The sequence below is a fragment of the Centrocercus urophasianus genome, unplaced genomic scaffold, assembly GCF_019232065.1.
Source record: "Centrocercus urophasianus isolate 14NV4802_14NV808 unplaced genomic scaffold, USGS_Curo_1.0 seq_14, whole genome shotgun sequence".
Lineage (NCBI taxonomy): Eukaryota > Metazoa > Chordata > Aves > Galliformes > Phasianidae > Centrocercus > Centrocercus urophasianus.
In genome coordinates this window covers 36,663,061-36,687,770 of record NW_024884586.1, presented here as the reverse complement: position 1 = coordinate 36,687,770, position 24,710 = coordinate 36,663,061, and the positions used below count along the sequence as shown (strand labels likewise).

Below are 24,710 nucleotides of genomic sequence, written 5' to 3'. Positions count from 1 at the left end.
CTCCCGGCGCCGCGCCGGGGCCGCGGCTTGCCGGAGCGGGGCTGCCGCCTTCCCTCGCGCCTATTGGCGCGCCGGCTGCCACGGCAACGCTGCGTTTCCACGGCAACGCGTAGCCCGGCAGGTGCGGCGGCGGCGCGGCCGAGCGTTGCCTGGCGAGGGGACGGCCCCGGGCTGCGCGGCGGTTGCCACGGAGATGGTAATCCTGCCTAGCAACCGCGCGGCCGGAAGTTCGGGGGGCCCGCGGCCGGCGCGGCGCTCCGCCCGGCTCGGAATGATGTGTGTTATTTTTTTCTCCTGTACTGACATGAGCTCCCGGCTGGGGCGAGCAGCCGCAGCGTGGGCACGATGCTTCGCGGCTGCTTTGGGAAACGTTTTCCACGCGACCGCCATCCCAAGCGGCTTTCACTGCTCCTTTCCCGCACACCCCCCACGATCTTGATCTCAGCCGAGTAACGTGAATGATGGCGTTATGCCTGTAACCGTGGGGATGGACACGGTCTGTTTCCAGAGCCTGCCTTTGTCGGTTGCATTGCATTTCAGGAGTATTTCAGTGGTGCCCATTTGGATCTGTTCAGAGGCTCCTGCATCAAGTAACAGTGCAAGGCCAGGCAGCGCACAGTGTGGGGATGCCGATCCCTTCTAACCCCCCAGTGGAACGTCCCCAAAAACACACACAGCTGGGAGCAGGGGATCGCAGTGCTTGCTGGGGAGCTGCACTGTGTGGAAGATCGTGGGGTCTCGCTCTTGTTTTTGGTTGAATATCATTGAGCAGTTCCACTGTCAAATACAGTTTAATCCTCCTGTGGCCCTCTGAAATACCCATTTAATCACCTACCAGTGACTGGAGCATCAGCACAAGGCTGATGCTGGCTATCAGTAGCTGTTGAATTGTTTTCATTATTGGCAGCTACATGGCAAAGTCATTTTTTGGTATATATTTCTGATACGTTTGCAAGAAGCTGGATGTTCCCCATGTGTTTAGGAAAAACAGTAATCCCATATGTGTGTGATTGCTTTCTCATGTGTGGAAAAACTTCAGTAATGGATAGAAAAATGTAAATCCGCTCTGCCATCATCATATCTCCAGAGCAATACATTGTCATAGTAACAAATTCCAGGGGAAATTCTTCTGATAGCAGAGATGATAGGTTTGGGGAAATCCTTGGGTGGCAGAGCTTTGTCACTATCCATCAGTTTTACGTAGCTGAAGGCCACGGTAACAGAAACTGTGTTTGAGATATGAATGAAAAATATCTGGAACGGGAGGATTCACCAGTATTGGAGCGCCTCTAGGAGCTGGATTAATCGGGGGAATTACAAGGTTTATGAGGATCGGTTGCTGCGATGCCACGGAGGCAAACCAACCTATTGCTTGTCTTTATCAGATGTTTTGGAAGAGTAAGGATACACAGATTAATCACATGTTCAGTTTAGTATCTGCATAAGCAGCTTAGGGTGAATTGAGCATGGAGTGGAGGAATGTATTGTAAAAATATCCCAAGCAAGATGGTCACCAAATGCACAAGCACTCCTGCTCTGTTCTGAGAGTTAATTCCAGCAGATAATTTAGCTTTACAGCTCCTGTAGAACACCCTGCATAAACACAGCAGAGAAGACCTTTTATGAAGGAGTTTTATAGTGTGAATCCACACATTTAGGTGGCTGACTCAGTATTGTACTGGTGTCATTAAGATTAGATATCTTACTCAAACCAGGAAATTTGGATTACAGTGGGAGCCATGGAGAGAAGGCTGTAGTTACGGGGAAGAAAAACAAACTTGCAGTGTTTGTACACAAGAAGGAACTACAGGCTGCTGTTATCTGGTTGGCTTCTGCTTCTTGGAGGGTGAAGAAAGTTATCAGTAAGCTCTAAGAGGAAGCATATAGTAATGCAAATTATTTCTTTGTGATTGGATTGGATGTGTGTAAAATCATGCTGTTAAAAGAATTTTTTTTCTAATTCTTCTGATTGAAGCATATTTCATGTCATGTATGAGGAATTTCAAGGATGAACTAACACTCTGATACACACTGTGATAAAGGAAAAACTCTCTGCTGGGTGTGGAAAAATAGGTGCCTTAGTCCAAGGGCTATGATGTGTTTCTTTTTAAATATTTACAGTTGTGTTGGCAATAGCAACCTTGAAATGTATTTATAGACACAAGCTTTGTTAAGTAACTATGCAAGGCAGCGCCCGGATTTTTTATCTGCATGTTTTACCTTTGGTTTTCTGTCTCTTATTTGACTGTATGTGTGATTTTTCTCTTTTGGTGGTACTCAAAGATCTTGAAATGGACTTTTCTCTGAGTATGTTGCAGCAGGAGAATTCTCAAATTATTTTCAGCAGCAGAAGGAGAAATATTATCAGGAAATGTGAAATAACAGTAATTATTAGTTTCACATATGCATGATATTTTTGCAGATTTTGATGACTTCTGGGAACGTTGGTTAGATCACTTTATAGACTGTATGATGTGTAGAGCGTTTTTCTCTCCTTGTCATTTTTCCATTCTGTTTCGCTCATTGCTGTTTGCTAAACCAGTGGTGAGCATTGGCACACTGGGCTAAGCTGCCACCTAACTGGTGAAATTGCAAATGAGTTTGAGATGAGAACCATGGTGCATTTTCTCTTCTGCATTGCCCAACCTACCTGTTGAGAACCAGCATCTGGTCCTGGTGTGTGCCTGTCCCACAGCAGCTGCTTGGCTAGCGTGGCTACTGTGCAGTGTGTGAGCAGGCTGCTGGGTTCCCAGCCCCTTCGGGGGCACGGAGATTGATGAGGAGTGGGCAGAGCCCCCTCTGCCGCAACTGCCTTCTGTGCAAAGTCACTTTTCAGAACGTGTGCTGAAAATGGTGCTGCTGCTAGATCTGATCCCTTTCCTTTCTTGGAAGTGCTGATGCAGGAGTAAGTTTATGGCTTATAGAGGGCTTGGAGGTGTGCTAGTGATCAAACATCTCACGAAACTTCACCAGTTGGGTGTTTGAAAACTGGGGAGTGGCTTGGGGTTAGTGTCTCTTATCACTGTTGCCTTCTGCAGATGATGGCTTTCCTAGACATGTTTCCTCCATAAATGCTCATCACCTCTCCGGTGCCTTGCTCTCTGGTATCTGATAAGGGTGTTTTTATTCTCTGCCCCATATTAGTACCACTTCAGTCAGAGACCTGTGCCAACAGAGGTGTTCTCTGAATAACAGCTTCCAAAGGAGCCCGGTGCCAAGCAGCACAGCTGTGTGCTCAGCAGCTGGCCGGAGCCATTCGTGGAGGGTGTGGGGCTGCTGCAGGGCCTCCCACCGCCTCTGTGTCAGAAACTGCGCCTCTCCACACACAGGCGTTTGTGAAACACCACTGCTTCTTCAGGCTACTGTAAAATTAATGTTGTGTGCTGTGGGTTTCTTGTATTTAGGCTAAGATAACCGCACTCCATGTGCATGTGTCTTGCTGGGCTGAATGAGCAGCAGCTGTGGCACATTGAGCCATGGCGGCACACATTTGCCATGCGGCGCTGGGTGCTCTGCATTTGGGCAGCTCGTGTGGGAGAGGGGCTTTGACATTCTGAGCCCCCGTTTGACTTCTCAAATGTGTTAAAAAGGTGCAAGAACTGGTCAAACTTTGATGTCAAGTTTCTGTTACTTTTATCTCTGTAAGCTGGTTCTGCTCAGTTGTTCTGCCCAGGGAGAAGGTTCTCAAACACTTCCACCTCAGGCTCAGGCCCAACCAACACTACAGCCAGTGGGGCTGGAGCTGAGGCTGCTGGTGGGTATTACTAGCTCTTTGGTGATTTGTCATCTTGCCATGAAAATTGTTTCCCCATACTCCACAGACTGCTGTTGTAGATCATCTGCTTAGAAATGTACCTTGGAACCACTCCTTGCAGTTTTTGCAGGTTTTGGCTTTACTGCTCCTTCCCTGAAACTGTCGTAGGTTTCAGCCTTTACCATTGTTTATTGAAACTAAACTTGCATCAGAGGCAACGCATTGTAGGATATCATTCAGGACAGCATATAAGCACTCTTTTTTTCTGTATGCTTTATGTTTTGAGATGAGAAATGCTCTTTTCTGGCTATTTGGGGAAGATGATGAAATAAACTTGTCCTATTCATTGAGTGCTTTGAAATGCTGAAAGAGTCTCCCTGCTAGAAGGGATCTGGGGAATAAATTAATTGGTAGTCCTTTGCGGTCTGGAGGCACAGCTTTAATTCTCTGTTACCGGTTTTGCTTTTGGTAGGAAATGAAGCTGACCATAGCACAGTCTAATATTTCTGTGTATGCCACAGCCTCTTATCATGATCGATCCTGTTATTTCACTTCCTGAACAGAGTCTGAAAGAGTTTTCTTCTTTGGTGCGGTGTCAAGGCAGAGTCTTTGGGGAATTTTGTTTTGCTGTATCTGTAGTTTAGAGATCACAAAAAATACAAATTCCAAGCTTTGCCCTCTGACACAGTGATATGTCTTGATTTGAAGATCCATCTGTGTTTTGAGACTATGCTGCTTGATGTCTGTTTTCTGGCAAATTAAAGAACATTGGTTCTGCTTGATGCCAGACAGGAATAACAAAGAAAAAAGAACTTTTGCTTGAGTGAATGCCTGTAATGCGCTCAGTGCATAAATATTTCAGGATTTGCCAGTCCAGGACTTGTTTTCTAACGTTTTTAATCAGCTCTCCATCCAGTAGACTATTGTGATATGTATCCCATTGGCTGTCATTTTGTAAAACAAACAAGACGTGCAAACAAGACTCTTCCCTTTTTTAAAAGGATTTATCTCGTGCCATACAACAAAAAGGGGGCTGAGGGCAGGCAGATAAGCTGTGGAAGATGGCAGAAGATCATGGACAGAAGCAGAAAAATAGAACATTGAGTGCATCCTCTTTGACACAGAAGTTTCATGCATTCTTTCTGCAGCACCTTTGTGCTCAGCTGGTAGAAATACAAATAATCCTCTCATCGTATCTTCCTCTCAAAATGGTTTAATGCTTCTGAGCCCTCTCAGCTGAGATGTTTTCAATTCTTTCTCACCCAGGCAAACCTCGTTTCCCTTTTGCTGCATATTTTCAGATTTGGATCTTGAGGTCTTTGTTTTGGCTGTGTTTGAAGGCCTTTGGTAAAGAAGCAAAGGGATGCAAAGCAGCATCCCCAACCTGTCAGTCATCTCTAGTAGATGCTGCACAAACACCAGCTCCTTGGATTAAATTGTTGTAATTCATAGCCCCAATCTGCCTGGTTACTTGGCTTTTTAGGCTTTTTGGTTTTTTTCCCCTCCTCTGTGCCTTTTGTAGATAAATATAGCCTTACTCTAGAGATAGCTTGGAATGGTACTATAGATATTTCCATTTCAGTTCATGGGAAAAGGAAAGTCTAGGGGTATGTTTTGTGTAGCTGTTTGTAGATCCCTCTAGCTCTGGGCACTTGATGAACAGTGGTTACAGTAGCCTTGTTGGTAGAGCTGTGAATCGGTGACCGCAGAAACCGGGAAGTACGTGGGAGCTGTACTGCTGAGATGGCTTTCTGCTATGCCCTGTCCCTCTGTGTGCTGTTGCAAGGCTTGAGGACCCTGCTGTGATGTGGGCTGTGTGGTTCTGCAAAAAGCAGAGGGTGAATGGTACCCCTCTCTCTTGTCACTTTGTTGCATTCAGTTCATCTCTCTGCCTTCATCCCCTTCGTGGCCATTGTGCCACTCTTACAATTTCAGCAGTTGCATGGATGGGGAAGCTTGTGTAATGAGATTCAGTTACAGTTCATAGAATTGTTAATAGCTGAAAATTAGGACTTGGGAGCAAGTGTCTGTGTGATGAACAGCACGAGCATCATGTTTGATAGTCATACATTGTTACAGCAGTAGAAATTATTTGACTTCTGCATATGAAAACAGAAACAACAGGGTCCTGTTTTACTGTTGCTCATGGTGTGACTGTGGACAGCTATGGCACTGTGGAGTCCAGGTGACCATCTGGCCTTGGGTCACCCATTGAAAGTATGAAACAGAACAAGGTGGTGGACCCTCAGCCTGGCTCTGGGGCCAGCTGGCAGCAGGTAGGAGATATGGAGCTTCTGGAAGGGCTGGTGGCCTTAAGACCTTGCAGACTGGCTGCTCTTTGTCCTGAACAAAATCCTGTTTGGTCTCCTTGTTTGCCAGTCACAGGAGCACCTATGTGCAGAGCTGGCTTGTAACTGTAGTGTTCTGAGTTGTTTTGTATGTATTTTTAAAGGAAATGTGCAGTTGCATTTCATGCCCATGTCAGGCATCCACATAATCCTTGCCTGTTTACCCGAGCCAATATATTTGAAAGTACCAATCAGCCTTTCTGCAAATAATTTATTAAAATGCATCCTAAAGACTTGGAGCTCTTCCAGTATCTTGTTGCAGTACCTATGGCCCTAAATCTTAAAATGGCAGGCATTTCCCTTGAAAGCTGTTTCTTTAGTAAATATTTACTTTCAGATAGGAAGCTCAGAACAAGTTTCAGGGGGTGAGTCTTCTTGAATCTTTATTAGCTGAGAGACCTTTTCAGGGATACATATGGTGTCTCAGCATGTGAATAGTGTACATACATACAGCCTGTGTAAATATTTTGGAGAGGAATGTTTGTTTGTTTGTTTGTTGGAAGAAGGTAAGTTTAGGGATAATTTTGTTTACCAGTGTTTGAATGCTCTAATAAGGGTGGTTTTTTTCCTCCCTCTTTCTAAGTTATGGATTGACTTCTGCTGTACACTAGGGGGGTGTGGTGATCAGTAACCACCTTTCTCCTGGCTCTGGGGACTGTTCATCACCACAATACCTGGATTTCTCTGTATCCAGTTTTGCATGTCTGAACCCGTCCTCAGATTGTCGGATCTTTCTGTGTAAAAGTGGACCCTATTACTCCTGCTCTGTTGGGACTGTTTTTTGTTGGAGTAAAATTATTTTTCATTTCATAGGAACTTCATGGCTCAGAGACATAAAAATGAAGAGAGCTTAAACTGCATTAAAATGTCTTGTTTTGAAGTTTTGAAACATGAGGCATAGAGCCTGTTTTCAGACTGAGCCTTCTTTACACTTTTGTTTTTTGAATTTTGACTTGGAAAAACCAAAAGTTTCATTAGAATCAAGTCTGCTTATCTAAACCCTCTTTTTTTGGGGATGTGGGGTAATTATTGTAGGGAAATTTCCATCCTCAGCAAAGCCCTGTGTGGCTGAAAAGAGAGAAACTGCCTTCCCAACCTGAGGGAGAGGCACTGCTTTTTCCCTCTCTGATGTGCTTTATGCTGTGGTGGCCTGGTGAAGTGTTTTTTCCCCTTTCCCTTTGTGAACTAAGATGGGCTTGTTTTGCTCTTTTGGTAAAGGTGTGATGAATCTCTGAAGGTGACAGCTTGGCTGTCTATACCTCATTGCTTCACAGATATTCGAACTTAATTTGGGGAGCCTTGTAGTTGTTTACAGAAAATCTGTCAAGCGATTTTGGTGCATTTAAACGTAAACAAGAATTAAGAGGTTATTTTAGGTACATTTTGAAAAACCCTACTGTTGGGTTTCCTAACGTTTTTGATAGCCCTGAAGGCAGCGTGCCTGTGTACAGGACTATGTGTAGTTGCTGAGGGCATTTGTTCTGTTTCTAAATCCTAAAGCTGCTTTGTAAAATACAGAATCTGCATGATGTTCTCTATTTTGATGTGAGTTAAGGGAGGAGGGGGGTTAGGCAATAGACCTCCAAAAGATAGACTTTTATTCAAAAGCCAAGTCCACAGCAAACACAGATGCAGCCTGGATGAGCCCATGGGGCTCCATGGGGTGTTTGGGTCTGAATCCACCATGCTGAAATTTCACGCCAGCCTGGGCTGCAGTAACAAGCACAGGTGCACCTTGCTGTGCCCTTCTTAGGCTTTCTGGGAAACTTTCATTATTCCTGGAAGCTCCAGCCTGAGCCAGATGTGGGTTTCATGCAGCTTGGAGGTTTTGATGTTACTATGCTTTTGATAAGGTTTCACATTTTGAGTCTGAGACTTTTGTTTTTTTTCCTATGACCACATATAGCAATAAAGGCACAGACCTCTGGGGTTTGAGTGCTCAGGCATGTATGCATATTGAGAGTGCTTTATGTCAAAAGGTGTCGTGGCTGCCAGGAAAGCTACTCCCTTTTTGCACTTACAAACAGAATGTGTTATTTTCCTGAAGGTAACCAATTTCCATTACAACAGTGTAAGTACTCAGAGAGCAGTGAGCAGCACGCAGAGGGTCTGTGCAGGCAGTGCGATGTCCGGCGCACGCAGCCGAGCGGCTCACTGTGTTGGCAGGATGCTTATGGCTGCCAGAGGATGGCCACACTGGAGGCTGTGGGGCTGCCCAGGATGTGTGTAGGTCTGCTTTGCAAAGCGCGGAATTCAGACCTCTGGGTTTCAAGATCTTTTTTTCCTTTTTAAGAGCTAAGGAGTGAGGAGATCGGGCAGCTCAAATACCAGCATGGATCAGAGCCTTGTAACCCATCTTCCCTTTCTTTTCCCTCTGAGTCATTTTGCTTTGTTGGCAATCTCCTCCTGTTAATTGCCAGAACTTGCTCTGTAGGCTTGTGTTGTGCTTCAGTTATGTACTGTAATTTTTCATTGCTCTGCTCTTAAGGCATCCGGGATTGCGCAGCCAGTGGGTCTTGCTAATACAAATGTAAATGCATTTCTTTCTTGGCTTGCTGCGGCATGCGTGCAGTTGTTAAATTTTCTTTTTATTAGCTTGTATGACATATTTTTGGTATTAGAGTCAGTACTACATGGACTTCATTTGTGAAAGAGGAATAGCTGCAGTTTATTAGAGTTCTCCTTTTGAAGGTAGCAGCCAATGTCCAGCTCCCTCCAGCTGGGGCTGATCTTTGCATTTGTTTACAGCCCGTTTCCCCTTGCTGCTGCTGTCAGGGTTTGTGCTGCTGATTTTGACTTCCCTGATGGCTTTCTGTTGTCTTCTTGGGTTCTATAAATTTTGCAGAGCTGTATACCTCTCACTACATTTTTTCTGTAGCTGTTTTTATCATGACTTTATTGTATACCCTTCTAAAAGAAATCCTGTTTGAACAGTAATTGCCAGCTACTTGGAAAGCTTCCTAAGATTTGTTTGAAAAGCTACAATGATCAGAGCAGACTCCTTTGGCATTTGAATTCCAGTGTCTAGAATTTTATATCACTCTAGATTTTAATCTCTGTTTGTTCGTGTTTCTTAAGCTGGAGTATGTGAAATTTGCAGACACTTAATTGCGTAGCAGTGCAGATACTGAAGATGGAGCATTGGGAAGTTGTGCCAGGTGGTTGGTTGTACAGGGTGCAGTTCCCCATGTGAAGGGAGAGATCTAGACTTAGCAAATTGAGGTTGATTTGGGTTTCGTTTATTTTTATGCTTTATTGGCATTAGCAGGTGTAGAAAAATATGTAACAAAATAAAAAAAAAAATTAAAAATTGGGTTACTTTTAATTATGTAACGTTCCTGAAAAGAGATTTTTTTTTCCAGCCAGCTGTCTGATCTGTGGCAGAATTCATAGCAGCTCCCCAAGTACTTAAGATTTCTATTAATTGGAGTTCATTCTCTGTATGAAAAATGGTTCTTTGGTTAGCTGTTTTGCATATGAAAGATGAAGACGACCATTTTTTCTCATGAGATTAAAAAAATAAATAAGACAATTAATTAGAATGAAATCATTTTCTAGACTTAAGGGAATTAATAACAAACAAAACTTCTGGAACAGTCAGCTTTTATTTTCCTACTTGCGAGTACAGCATAATATAAAAGGAAGACTTTATACAAACACGTTTATTCCGTGATAGTTGAGGAGCCATAATCAGCAGTATTGCTCAAGCAGTGTAGATCTTTCTTTCGCTGCTTTCTTTTGCTGCTTTTCGCTTCAGAGGTAGAAATAGCATTGCTGAGATTTAGGGAGAAAGAAACTGGAAATTTCTGCTGTAAATGCTAGAAGTGGTCTCTGCTTTAAGAAGAAATGGCAGTAAGTTGTAGGGATAACTGGAGCAAGAGGTTTAGGAGCTCACTCTGCATTGAATGGTACTGACCAAAAAAAAAAAAAAGCTAATTTTTTGCTTCTAATTTGTGCTCTCAGAGAGCACTGCTGACAGGCAGGATCTGGCTAACCAAAGACAACAGAAGCATGCTTATGCTCTGTCCATAGCACGCTGGTGGAGCATGCAGCGATGCTCAGGCTGGTTCCAGGGAGCTGCTCCTTCTGATTACTCAGCAGAATGTTATGTTTTGGTTTTGGTTTTTTGATCCTTCTGTCTGTGTTTCCTTTTCGGCCTTTGCAAAGTCTTTATAAGTGCCCTTGCATGGTACCGAGCTGTCCCTTCAGTTATGCTGATGCTTGTAGAGCCATGGTGTGCACTGGAACCTGGTTGTTTATCTTTTAAAGGATTGGGGCTTTGGAGGAGGAACATGAGCTTTCTTGAAACAATCCTGCATGTGTTACTGAGCCGTCATCTTCCTGAGACTGGTTAGATGGCCCAGTGCTGTAATAGGAAAACTACGGCTTATTTCACTCCCAGATGTTTCTGTACAGAAGAGCATGGAAGCACCATTTAGGTGCATTTTGGCAGGTAAGTGCTCTAAAGCTGCTGTTTCCTGACTTGCAGACCCATGTTCTCAAGTCACTTCCATGCTATAGAAAAGTTTTTCAGTGCCGGGTAAAGCTGCAGATGTGAAGGGAGAAGCCCTGCCACAACTTGGTGATTGCCTAGCCCTTATGAGCCTGGTGGGGTAGGTTGATGTGCACAGCACAGTTTAGTAGTAACTGCATCTTTGTACTCACGTGCATGTCAGTAGGGTATTCCTAATCTAATTATTCTCTAACTTAATTCTTTGCTAATCCTGGGCTGGGCTGGGAGTTGGAAGTGCACCGAAATGAGCAAGCACATCCTAGGAGTCTCCAGGGCTGGGGAGAAGGGGCTGTAGGCATGGGCTGTTGCTGGCTGCTTGCTCACCTCCAGCAGGACAGAGAAGAACAATCATTTTGGTGAAACAAACAAGTAATTGGAATCCCTCTGCGAAGGCAGGAGCTCAGCTTTCATGGGGATGTCTCCCTGGCTCTGCCGTGTTGATGTTGTGAATGGATTTAGACACTCGGGTGGAAAACTCACCACTGTGAGGAGGAAACAAACAAACAGGCTCTGGCCTGTCTTGGTCACTGACCAGGCGCAAATAATGAACTTATTAGCTGCATTAATCTCTTAAAGGAAATTATTTGAAATCCATCTGGCAAAGTGCTGAGAAGCAGACTCAATAAAATCTCAGAAAATGGGCCATGGGAAGGAGTTTTCTGTTGGCAAAAGGCAGAATTGGATGACCTGAGGAGAGCGTTTCGCCTCCAATTTCTGACACAGAGGCAAACGGGAGTGAGTGACAGATCCTGTGCTCAGAGGCTGCAGATGGCATTTTCCAGAGATGGGAAATTCAAATGCTCCTGTTCCAGCTGATTATGGGTCGCTGTTGCCTCAGCAAGGAGCTGTGCCAGGGATTTTTTTTTGGTTGGATATTCTGACATTCATAGGGTAGGAGTGTACACAAAGCTGAGCCTCCTTATTCCACAATCTTATGTTGAAAGCCACTAAGACGCTTGCTGATGTCGAGCTATGGGCAAATGAAGAATCACTGGGAACTTCAGAATTCTGCTCAAGCCTGCTGTCCATTTCTGTGATTGGAAATAAGTCGCATGATCTTTTCTTGTGGTTGTTGCATACCCACACTGTCTGCAGAAACAGCTTGTGCTTTCTTCCCCGGTGACAACCAGGCTGTACACCTTTTTGCACAGAAGCCTCTGGAACTGTCTTGTTGCACCAGTGGGTTCCCTACGTCCAGTGAGACCTTGGGTTGTCGTGCCAGCTGCTGCAGGACTTGGCTCCATGCACATGGTGCATCTTTCAGGAGTGTGTCAGTTGTGTCTTAGCCTTTGCTAAGGCGTTCCTTGTACCATACCTGATTGTAGATGCCCGAGGGCATGAATTAGTGAATGGGGTTGGGGAAGTAAGAATGCAATGGCAATTGCATTCGTACTTCAGAGCAGTGCTTGGGGGTGTGATGCAGGCAATCTAGGTTCCTCGGGTGGCATTCCTCACTGCCCTTCAGCTTCAAGGCAGGACACAGCACCACATAATATCTCAGTGTCAAAACTCGATGCACACACTCTGTGATGTAATTCTGCCAGCTTGAAGAACTTTAGAAGCCTTTGGATTATTTTTCCTGAATCAAAGCTTAATGCTAGCCTTAGGTTTGCTGGAAATGGATATCCACTGGAGATAGCTTTTCTTGTTTGTTTTTAATGAACTCGCAGGACTGGGGTTTCCAATTACAGAAAGTGCACGGGTAGCACTTGGTGAGAGGAGTCTTTGTTTCCTTCTAGCACTACCTGCAAATGCAGTCATTAGCTGGAAAGTAGTAGGCTTGCTTAAAGCTCCTCTTTTCTTACCATTTTTCAGGGATTCATATTCTCAAATATTTCTTAAACAAAGGCTGTCTTACCGCCATCCTGACCGAATGCTGCTTGCAGCATTGCTGCAGTGCTGGAGGTGCCCATGGCCAGCCCCAAAAACCAGCATGCCCAGCCTGCAGATGGCCAGCCAGCCCCAGACAGCAGCGTGCCCAGCCTACAGATCGCCAGCAAGCTCCTGGAGCTTCTGAAACAGTGCCCGAGTGCTCCTTTGGCTCTGCAGAGCCTTGCAGCGCTTGCTGTGCTATTTAAAGATGCAATGCTTCCTGCTAATTACGAACAGTTACTTTGCAGGAGAACAGGCTCACTACAGGGGCGCTGAGCCCTGGCCCACCATCCTTTTCAGCACCTGAACAATATGGGAGGGAGGGAAGAAGACATGGCAAGAGGAACTGGAGTGCTGGCACCAATTAGTGCTGAGATTACTGAAAGAGGATTGTGATTTCAAGGCCAAAAAGAGTAGGGAGTGGGTAAAAGGATTTGAAATGAGATTATGGGACCTAAGAGTGCCTTTCTTTTGTTGGGGAAGTAATTCAACAGTTTTGCTCAAGCCAGTGAGACAATCCCGTTTAGTGGCTGAAGTAGAAGATCTGTGTCCTGTTGGTTTTTAAGGTTCTTTAACTAAGTTGATTTCCAGTCGCATTTGTTAGCTCTTCCTGCAAAATCAAAGTGTTTTTAATAAACAAACAGAACCAGAGGAAAGCTCCTGGCTCATCAGAAGGCCTGTTGTTTCTCAGGAAGCTTATTTGTATTCTTTAGAAGGAGAGCCAAGGAAGGGAAGCTGATTGAACTCCTTTCTTTCCTTTTTCTGCTGGTTACCATGAGGCAGGCACCAGCCCCCTGCCATCCCCTAGTGCAGAGCTGAGCCCTAGGGCCACTTGCTGTCTCGTGCAGAGCTGCAGCTCAGACAGCTTCCCTGCTCCCGTCAGCCCCTTTCTTTAGAAGGAAAGCAAGCTTGGAGCAGTGCTGTCTTACTGAAAGCACCCACTGTCCACACAAGTTTTTAGGGCTGAAGGCTGGAGCTTGTCTGGATGGAGCAGCCTCTCTCTCCCTTCCCTCTCTATCTCGAAAGAGAATTTTAAAAAGGGGTTTTCAGAGGAGAGTTGCAGACATGATAGGTTTCATTTGAATTTTTTTCTGTGTAGTGACAGTAAGACTGTGTGAAGTGGTGAATCTTCCTTCTCAAGATGGAAGGCGTTTCTCTTGGGCTGGCTTATACTCAGTGTCCAGAGGTCATGTTTTTTTTCTGTTACCAGCCTTCTTTTTCCTTTTCAGTGAAGCTTCTCGGAATGAAAAACCCAGGTAAGCAGGCTTGAAAGTGCTGCTTTCAGTTTACTGTGCCCACTAGTCTGGGGAGTGTCTCAGAATGAAGAAGTGAATGCTGCCTTGCTCCTGGGTCCCTGTACTGCTGCTTTTCACACTAGTGCTTGCTCAGTGTGCTTTCACAGGCAGATTCTCAAAGCTGCCAGCTCACGTGGCACTGAGGTCAGCAAGCATCATCTTGCCACTTGGGCACGGCTGGACTGCATGTGCAGCATAGTGCTTGCATAAATCTCCCTTTCATTTGTGGGGAATATTTTTCTCCATGCATAAGAACCAAAACAGGAATTTCTGCATACTGTTTATGGAGGTGAGCTGCTTTCTTGGACTTCTTTGTATACAGGCATTTTAATTCTCATCCAAAGCACTAGTTAAATGCTATATTTTGTCCATTTCAGGCTTTGTTCTGCTGTGCTGTTCTCATACAATCTAGTGAATGTGGCCTGGTGCTTTCTATGCTCACAGCCTATTCCAGGCACCCTCCAATAAAAGGGAAGAGTCCAAGGGGTGAGCCCACTGCTGGAGTTCCCACACAAAAAGCGAGAATGGGGATTTGGGAAGAAACACAAGCTCTCCTACTGTTGATGGGATTTGTCTGATTGGCTTAATAAGGCTTTAGATGTAAAGTGGTCACGTGCTGAGATGCTAAAGGCTCTACACATTAGCCATAAACTTTCTGAAATGGAGACATTAATAAAACCCAAAAGGTACTCAAGAGAGGAGAGACTCAGGCAGAGGTTAGCAATGACAAGAGAGTGGCAGGTCCTCTTACAATGAGTAGGAAAGCAAAAGGATGAAGGGTCCACTAAGATGACAACAATTTCTGCTCACACCCTGCATCACTTCGTGCTTCTTTGTGACGTAAAATCAAGGCTCAGGGATTTCCCAAAAGGATCTGATGCCTCAGTGTGCTGCAGCTGAGCCGAGAGCTGCAGCGCTGCTGGCTGCATCTCATGGCAGACAGCTGGAAGGTCAGGACTGCACAGGGACGGACTTGCTGCTTCCCAGTCCATGCATGTTTGCTTACAGCTGTTTCTGTGTTGGCTGGAAAATTCAGCTATGTATGACTGAGTAGAAGAGACGTGATTATGAATGAAGTCACTAGCATGAGAATTAGCTGGAATGGTGTGTGGCAGAGCAGCTTATTCCATTTTCTCCCTCATGGTTTGTCAGAAGTTACATTAATGTGTGAAGAAAATATTTTTGCTTAATTGGTTGTAGTGAATGGATGCTCTGTAAATTAATTGTGTCTTTAATGTTTAAAAGGTTATGTCCCATTCATTTATGACTGATTAGGGTCATTTCACTAGAATGAGCGAGCTTGAGGTCATCTGATATCTGAAGAGCAGGGTTTGCTACTTTCTGTGATTTGCTGCTTTGGAGGGCACAGACGCTATCTGGAGATGTCAGGGTGTCAGTGTCATTTTCTAAACACCAGTGAACCATAATTAATTGTTTCCTGTAATCTAACTCATTGATTTTCTATATTTGAGGTGATCTGAGGAACAGCTTTACTCCAGGGATTAATTACAGAGAGAGAGTGAGAGTGCAGATGCACTCATGAACATATTTTTGCTAGTTAATACTAATGAGGTTTTTTTTTGCAACTACATGGCAGATACTGAATCAATTGGAAGGAGAATTGCACAGTAGCTGACATAACCTTGGCCATCCTTAACAGCTTCTTTTGGTGCCCGCGGAGATATTTCTCTTCACTGGTAAATACCCCCTTTTCAGGGCTGCCCACAAGCAGATAGAGCTTGCAGAACTTGGCTCATCCAGGAGAGTTTAACCTCCTGTTAAACCATATCTGTTGAGCAAGGTGCACAGAGGATCACTAAATTGTCGTGCTGGCCTTTGTCTTTTCAACTTTCCTGAGTTTTATCAAGAGAGAATAAATGGCCTAGACTTTCTCTCTAGGCTCTGTGTTTTCCCACAAGATTATTGCCAAACTGCTCTCTAAATATACCATATGGAAGTAGTAAATTAAGCTGCTTGCAGGTTCGTGGCTTTTTTCATGTTTGTGACAATTTTTTTTCAGCCTTCCCTACATGAAATTGCAGCTGATAATGCAGAGATGTAGAAACCAGTATCTCACACAAACCTATCTGAAGCATGAGCAATTGTCATGCTCAGCCCTATCTTCCCTCATGCAGCCTTTATTGCTCTACCTCTGCTTTGTCTCCTGCAAATTCCAGAGTGAAGACCAGAGTGTTGAAACTGTATCTTACTGGGTCACTTTCAATTTCCATGCAAACAAATGAGAAGAAGCCAAAGGAAGAAAGCATAGACCAGATCACCAGATTCCACTGAGAAAGCTGAGATTTGTTGAAACAGCAGTACTATACGGCATTTTCTGGAAAAATAGTCTCCTTGGTAAAGATTCAACTTCATCTGTCATACAAAGAATTGCTGGCTTAAAAGTAGATGTGTAAGTTGTTGCTATAAATTACAGAAGGGTCAGCTCTTCTTTTCCTTGATCAGTCTCTTCATTTGTGCAGGTTAAACTATAACTTGAGAAAATTATTACAGAGCTGTTAAGTATAGTGTTACTATTCTCAACAGGCTGAACAGCTGTTCTGAGAGTTAAGAATTGGGGATAAAGATGCACTCTGAATGTTATTTCCCATTACAGGTGGGAGGTTTATTTTTTGCCAAGATGAAAGTGGCTAAAGATAATTTAAAAATGAGTAAAAATGAAGTCCTCTGAGTATTTGTTTACTGTTAGATCTGCAGAATGTGTGAAATGCATTATTTCATAGCTCTGCTTTGAAAATCTTCAGCAGAAGATACTGGGGGTTGGATGCCATGGTTGTTTCTGCCGCGGAAGTAGGTAGAGTGCAGTTGGATTGGAGGACAGAGTGGGGTAGCAAATGGAGATCTGGGAAGCACAAGTCCTACACAGCTCTCAGTCAGGGTCAGCAGAGGCTGGGAGTTGAATGTTCCTGCTCTGACTTGGTCTACTAACCCTTATGGGGGTTCTTCAAACTGAATGATCACAGGACTGTGAATGAGTGAAATATATTCATTTTTTATGCCTTAGCAGTTACTTTCTAAAGTTGTTTATCTAAGGATAACTTGAAGTTTATGTGTTGAACTTGTGTGCTGATGATAGAAGCACCCACAAACTGTGTCTGTCCTTCAACTTTTGAGCACTTCTCACATCATGCTCTGCGATCTTCAGGCAGTTATCTTCTAGGGGATAGGAGAAGTCTGTGACCACTGAATGCAGGGCTCTTGTAGCCAATACGTGTGAAGAGGTACAATCATAAACTGTAATTGGGGCTCTCCAAATATGTGAGTGCTCAACTTCTATTTATTATTAATATTATAATCACTTTTTCCATGTTTGCCTAACTTTTTGATATGTGCATCGAGCAGAGTGTTGTGCAGCCCAGTGCCACACATCACTGCTGCAGAGGAGCACGCTGTGCTGCGGAGCCTCTGAGCACATTAAGCTTCCCCGGGAAAAATACCCTCAGCATCTGGGAGAGGTTAAGTGTTCCAGGGGAGAGGTTAAACATTCGTTTTGTCCTCTGCTTCTGTAATTCCAGAAGCCAGATTAGTTCTGAATCGCCTGAACCACATTCATTCAAGATTAATGAGAAAGACCAAGTATGGAAAATTTCTGCTGGTAAGCGCCTTGGCTTTGAGAAAGTGATAGAGGGGAGTTCATATTGACAGCAGCCTGCGGGTCATGCTTGGTTTTGAGTTTTGCTGGTACTTAAACTGATGGAATGAGGAATCACACCATGGCAGATAAATAAGAATTTCAGCAAGTGGCATGAAACATTTTGAGTGGGGGACTTGAAGGCCTCCTCTTTCTTTTTGCCATCTATTTCTGTTTTGTTGGAGATCAGATTTGCTCTACTGTGTCCATGTCTGTGACTTCATGCGTATTCAAGGTACATCATTGCAATTAACAAGAAGCATGTTCTCACCAATGGATGACAAGCTGTTCTTAGCAGAGATGTGTCTATTGTTTATCTCATGTCTGGCTGATGGATGGGCTGTGGTCACGCCATGGGTGGAAATATAAGTGGGAGCCTGACACAGAAATAACTGTGAAATCCAGGCAGGTGTGCGACAGAGCTGCTGAAATTCTGCAGCTGTAATAAATAGAACTCCAGAGTAACAGAAGTAAATTGAGCCATCTTAGGCTGTGTTAAGTTTTGATGGGTTTCAGACTGGGAGGGTGCTTGTATTGGTGTGCCTAGCTGGTGGCTCAGTTGCTCCAATGCATCAAAGTTCTCCAAAGCCGTGTTTGATTTTTTAGCATTAACTCTGAATAGACTCTTCATATCAAATTGCAAGTTAAGGTCTTCTTCCCCTCTCTTGTTTTGCATCAGACAAAGCTTGTAATCAAAATACCAGAGTGCTCCCTTTCTGGTTTCGTAGAGTAGAAGAGAGCCAGACTTCTCTCCAGTGAGCAGGTCAGCGTTTGATGCAGCTGCAGTCCAAAGGAGGCCAGACCTGCAGCGGTCTCAAGGTCGCTAGCTGTCCACAGTTGGAATCACCTGGGCTTCAGGAACTGGCCTGCCATGCCTGCATGAACTGGTGCAGACATGCTTCGTAGCACATGGGCAGCTGTGTGCAGTTCTAAGGTTTCCCAGCCAAAGACCATCGGGATTTCATCCAGTGATAAATGGCCGAGGAGCCAGGTAATAACAGCTGTGGATTAAGGAGAAAGACAGCCTTACGGTATGTGAAGTGACCTGCAGTGTTTTTCCTTACTTGAAAATGAGGAAAGCAGGGGAAAATAACAACCAGTCCTCTAGTAGAAATGTGCTGTCTTGTTCCTTCTTTAGTTACATGTACTTCAAAAGACTTTTTCCTCATCTAATGTCTTGTTACTTAACAGTTCTTTATTCCTCCCAGAGGTGTGCAGGCTGTGTTGGTAAGGATGTATTTCTGCTCTTCCCAAAAGAAGAAAAATAAAACTGAGGAATAAAGAAGTGACTTGCCTGGAGTCACAACATGCTTCAGAGGTAGAGGCAGAATGAGAATTGGAGGCCAATAGACGGCATCTCCTGATTCCCGCTGGAGACGAATCTGTTCTAATTGAAAGTAATGTGGGATGGTTGTTTCCCAGTGAATTTCTAAATATATCTGGACTTTTTCCTACTTCAGTGTTCAAATACTTCAAATAACCATATATTTGAAACAACTCTATAAAAATAAGGATATATATATATATATATATATTTAATTTCTTTAAAGAGAAATTCTTCCATTGTTGTCCACAAATACATACTCAGCTCTCTGGAAAGACTGAAATTCTTTCTGAAAGGCCACAGTCTCACTAGGGGATGAGAAAGCTTCATATATCACTTCAGCAGTGAGAATGATCCCTTAAGCCCCACAGCCGAGTCATTGATGGACTCCAAAGAGCGCATGGCCATGTTTTTCTTGAAAACAGGCATCACCCTTTTCATCTCACATCTAAAAAATATGAGGTTTTTTTTTTTTTTTTAATTCCTGTTTTTTTCCTTTTCTACTTGTTTGCTTAATTACTTATATTAAATGAAGACAGTGGCAGGAGAATGGCTTTGGCTATTTGAGGAATACAAAGACCCGGCCAACTTTCCACTATCCTTCACAAAGTAACATTATATTTTATTTTCAGGTGTTCCATTTGTGAATAGCTTTCCTGTGCAACTTTTCTTTTGTCTTTAATAAAAATTTAGATGTAATCCCTCTGGCAGTCCTGACATATAGAAAACTCATTTAAAGTGCGCGAGAGATCAGAATCTTTATTATTCACTCACAAATGTGTTAGGCACCCTGGGGGAGCCAGGAGAAGCTCCATCCAGGAGCTGAAAGTCTCCACGCCGCCTGTCGCAGTGACTGAGAGATACCGAGAGACAACAAAAGCCTGAAGTGCAGAGGGAAGAGGAGCATTACCAGAATATTAGATCAGTCTTCATAAATTAAAAACTGGTATTGTGAATTCATAAATCTTCTTAAGAATAATGTAGTGTCAGTTACGGAAAATCTGAGAGGATAGAGTAATGGGTTTGTATTTTTAAAATCTCTAAAGTAGTCAGGTTTCATTAAAATCAGGAAATACCTTAATGCGTCCCTTCCAGTTATTTTTTATGTATTGTCATTAGCCCAGTTTGGCAGGTTTTTTTTTCCCCTTTGATTTGAGAGGAAGCTTGCTTGACTGTTGCCAGGCGATAGCTAATTGTGATATTAACTGCCAGCGAGCTGCTGGCAGGGATTGTGCAGGCTTTTTCCTTGTTAACAAAATGCAGTGTTAGAGTTGCAGCAGTGCATAAATGCTTTCCTATCGCTCAAAATTGGTAATGCGAGTGGCAGATGCTTCAACGTAACTGCAGCGCAGCCAGATGCACGGCACCGAGGCCTCCCTGCAGCACTGGGTAGGTACCAGCTCCTGGAAGATGCAGCTCAGCACGGACATCCAGGCTGGGCAGAATGCTGAGTGTGATTTGGCAATACTGCAGGGATTGAGGAGCACTGGAGGCAATCTGGCAGCACGAGGGATGCGCCTCTCTGCTTTCCCATTGACCACTGGAGAACCCAGGTTTTTTGGCCTGAAGTGCTGCTCACCTTGAAGCACTGAAGGATACTGTATTCCCAGAAAAACATTCTTCCAACGTTTTTGTCTCAGTTAGCTCTTCATCCAAAGCTGACTTCTCAAGAAGTGGTACGTATCAGAGCCTTGTGGCTTGGCTGGGAGTCCATTAGAACCTTCTGGCTGTAGGCTGAGTCCAGCTTGCCTCTGGAGCTGAACACACATTCCAAGAGCAACATTCCCTGCTGCAGATGATGCAGGGTTTCATGGACTCCAGGCAGACAAGAACACCTATTGCTATTTGCTATTTTGAATGTGAGAATGATTGTACTATTTATTTTATTTTATTTCATTTTATTTTATTTTATTTTATTTTATTTTTTTTATTTTTTTTATTTTTTTTTGCTTTTCAGAAGCTTTTGTAAGTGGATTTCCCAGCCCACAAGAGGCTCTGCTGGTTGCTTTGAAAAGGCAACTCGTTTTTTCTAAGTTTGATGCCTTCCTTGGGCATCTTCAACTCACTGGTTGTCACAAGTGCAGGTGAATCTGTAGTAAGAAATTTAGCTGTGGAATGGGTTGGCGATGAAGGCCCTGCAGCAATGCCTTCACTCCTGGGAGATTCAGTTCCACTACTGAGCTGAAAGTGCTACCAGCCCTAGGCAAGGGGTAGCCAACGAGCTGATGTTCTCCAGTCTCTCCTCAGGTGTCGTTGTGCTGCTCAGGAAGGGGAGAGTTGCATTTCTTCCCACCACAGCTTTTCACAAAGCTGCTGCCTTGGCCTAGGTGTAGAATTGCTTCAGTCACTCATCTTTGCAAGGCATTCGCTGGGCGAATGGTTACCTCTTCTGTGCTCTCCCTCCACCTCCTGTTGCACTTTGGACGGGCCAGGAGCAAATGCACTGCTCTCCATTTGCTGTCTCTGTGTTTTCATCAGCCCTTAATTGTGGTGTGCAGTCCCACAGAATTGAATTTGTTTTGAGTTTTCAGTTGTTAGGGGTTTTAAAATCTGTTAATCAGACCCTTCTGGCATAGAGGCCTGTGAGAGATTTTGGCACGTTTGTGAAATGCTGCAGCTATTAAAGAGAATTCATACTGTGGCTTTATTTATTTTTTGTTTTAGTGCTTGGCTTTAGGAACTACTGTCCCCGTGCACTCCATGTGTGCCCAGGAATGGCCAGGCAGCTCCCAGCAAAGCTGTGCCCAAACCCTGGATTGTTTCAAGTATTTCAGCAAAGCAGCATTTTCTAATGGAAAAGCTTTCCTTCACAGCATCCCTGCTACCCCTTCTGGCTGAGGCAGCTTCCTGTGCTGGCCCTGCAGCACTGAGGGTTCCTGCTGGTTGAGTCTCCAGAGGGATAACTGCCTCCAGCAGAAATCCAGGCCCACTTGTCACTTGTAGGCATTTGCAGCAAATTGGTGCTTCTGCAACAAATGCTGGTGCACTCTGGGGTATTCCTTTGACTGAGGGTGTGCTTCAAGTGACCGTGTTTTCTACAAATCAAACCAATGGTCCTTGACAGGTAACTGTTGAGGTTTTCGTATACCCTCTTATCCATTAGCTGTGCTAATTAGTGTTCTTTCAAGATGTTCGTTTGCAATTTCAGCTCTTTGCTATTGATCCAATCCCCAGTGAAGCACACTGTGCCTGTCTGGTTAAGGGGTTAAGTCAGTCCAGACCCTCACGGGTTGCAGGTTTTCCTGCAGCAATGCAGTTCAAACCAGTAGCTGCCTTTCTTCACTAGTGTTGCGGGGATGGATTAGAAATGAAATTTGACTTCAGTCAGTGTGTTTATTTCATCAGGTTGGAGAAGAACTCCACTGTTAGTAATGCCAACTGCATAAGCATTAATCTTACAGCACATATTGATTGCAAATGGAAGTTCATAAAGCAGGTTTCATATTTTTATGTCATAACAGAAGCAGTCATGATTCTCCAGTCTCTTACAGACTAAACTGAAGGAACAATTCATTTGGAAAAATGCCTGGGATGGACCCAGTGTTTTTTTTTAATCATAGATGGTCTTTAGAAGAATAAAGTTTTTAAAATGATTTCTTAATCTGGTACAGGGAGAAGCAGCTTCTGAACACATTAAAGTGAAAGATAGCTTAACTCTCATTTCTCAACTTGAAATACGTTTTAATAATTAATGCCATCTGAGACTTCATAGGCAAAAGTTTGGAAATGGAAAGATGATTTCTCCAGTGCTGATCCGATGTAGTTGAACTCCAGCAAAGCCCCACAAACACAGAAGTTGGTTGTTTGAAAGGCTCAACCAGTCACTGCCGATGTTATTTACATGCTTGAATTCTTCAGCTTCCTTCCCTGGGAAGGCATAGTTAATTTCCTCAGTTTGCGAGTTTGTACTGAATCAGATTGGAGTTTTTGTTAAAAAGAGCCTTGGGCCTTCTAATTGGAAAATAAGAGAAATCACTACTGCTTTGTTTCTTTGGTGGAGACATTTTGTCTATTCAAATATATGGTTATCCCTCTGCTCTTTAACCCACTCCTACCCAGAAGCAGGCAATAGCCTGGGTTTTTACCACTGCTCCAGTTTTCATCTCCACCAGCACTGTTTGGATTTGAAGACACGTGGAGGTGCAGCGCTGCAAGTCCTCGTTGCTGAGGCAGCAGTGGGTGAAGTAAGGGTGTGCAGGAGGGGGACTATGTAGGGTGCAGTCAGAGGGCTGCTCCACCACTGCCCACTCGCAGCCTGTTGGCTCCTGCCCCACACATTGCCCCGGACTCACCGTGATAGAAAGCATCGAGCCTGTTTGCAGGAGCACAAACGCCCTCAGCAGCCCTTGACCTTTGTGTGAGCTGAGGAGCTGCACTTGAGGAGCTGGCGCTCGCTATAGGAAATGCAAACAGTCGGTTATATTAAGCCCTGTGAAGTGAGCGTGTGCATTCAGACAAGTGCACGCCCCAGTGCACTCTGGCGCTTCTGAATGTAGGCCTACTTAACTTCTTTTTGGTCGTTTCAGTCTTGCTCTCTGTGTCTTTGAACTCCCCTTTTTGTTCAGGAGTATTGAAGGCTTTTATTACTCTTGTAATTGCCGTGGATCCTTTCATGGTCTGTATTTTAACACTTTATTGAAATAAGCCGCGCACTGAAGTTTTTGTATGTTAGCACAAGAGTCTGCAGAATGACTGTAAAAGTAGTGGGTTTCTTTTCAATGTGTGGCGTTTTATCAAAACTTTGCTCATTCCGTGAATGCAACAGGCAGCATCTGCTTTCCATTTTGTTGCCTCGTAGTGGTAGACAAAGGGCAAAGGTAACAGCAGAAATGGCGCGTGGGGCTTTGCAAAGGGCAAGGGGGATTACCTGCAGAGGCAAAGTTGCTTTATATTGATCTCAATGAAGGATATTTAGTCTCTTGCTTTTAATTTCTGCTAGAATTTGGGAGCAGGGCACTTACTGCTGTACTGATTGTGTACTTTAGTGATAGTAACTTCAGTAAAAACTTTGTGCAGTAAAATGCATATGATTGTCTTCAAGCTTAGAGGGCTTATTTGAAAGCCTGTTTCCCAACCATAGGGGAGGTCCGTGGAAGCCTGTCCCTTCCACCTGCCTCAGCAATGTTCTAACACCTTTTCTATGATTTTGGCCATTTCTCATAAGCATTGCCAGGCGCTTTCCTGGGGTGCTGAGCTTGGCAGGAGGATGGGCTGTCAGATCTGCTTGGTTAGGGAAGGAACAAGGTGTTCATTTGGGGGTTCTTGCTTTATTTCCATGGGGCCAAGCGTGCTATGAAGGCACATGGCTGGAGCTGCTGGTGGTACTGGGCAGCATCGTGGCTGGTTGGGGAATGTGGAGCATAGAGATGAGGGCTGTGTGGCTCTGGTCGGGGTCTCTGACTGATCTCTGAACCCTAAGCTCCCTGTGTTTTAGTGGATGGCATGGAAAAAAGGCAAATAATTTGCTGTACTGAGAATTCAGAAAGAAATTGAAAAAATTTTGAACTTGGTTTGTTTTTTATTATTATTTATTCCAAATAACCTTTTTCTTTCTTCCTCTAAATGAGAGTGTGGGTGTGTGCTGTGCTGAATTGTTCTTCTTATGAAGAGAATGCATCTTGAATAAAATCAACCTGTTTTTAAAGAGAAATTTTAGACTCTTGCTTGAAGGCAAAAATGCCTTAAAGTTGCATTAGCTTCTTTAGTAAAAACAAAATGAAATTCGTATAAATAGTAACTTATAATTATTTAATGTGAATGAGATTTTCTTTACACTTATTTCTTATTACCTTTAGCACATCAGGTCCACCCATTTGGCCAGGAAGCACCTTTTTCAAGAGAAATGGAGCTCTTCTGCAAGGTAGGTGATGGATGCTACGTCTTGGAGTAACTGTTCTACTTAATTTATACCTCTGCTTGCAAACTGGACAGTTTCTGTAATATTCACTGGGCAAC

General features: G+C 44.0%; 1 protein-coding gene across 4 annotated transcripts in view; it reads left to right on the top strand.

Moving 5' to 3' along the window:
• The window catches only part of FOXN3 (forkhead box N3), a 115,141-nt gene that overhangs the window by 26,544 nt on the left and 63,887 nt on the right, over positions 1 to 24,710 (top strand). For all 4 annotated transcript variants that reach the window (XM_042814175.1, XM_042814176.1, XM_042814174.1 and 1 more), the window contains one exon: positions 24,551 to 24,615. In XM_042814175.1, coding sequence (XP_042670109.1) covers positions 24,551 to 24,615 — 65 coding nt within the window. The remainder of the gene's footprint in view (positions 1 to 24,550; positions 24,616 to 24,710) is intronic.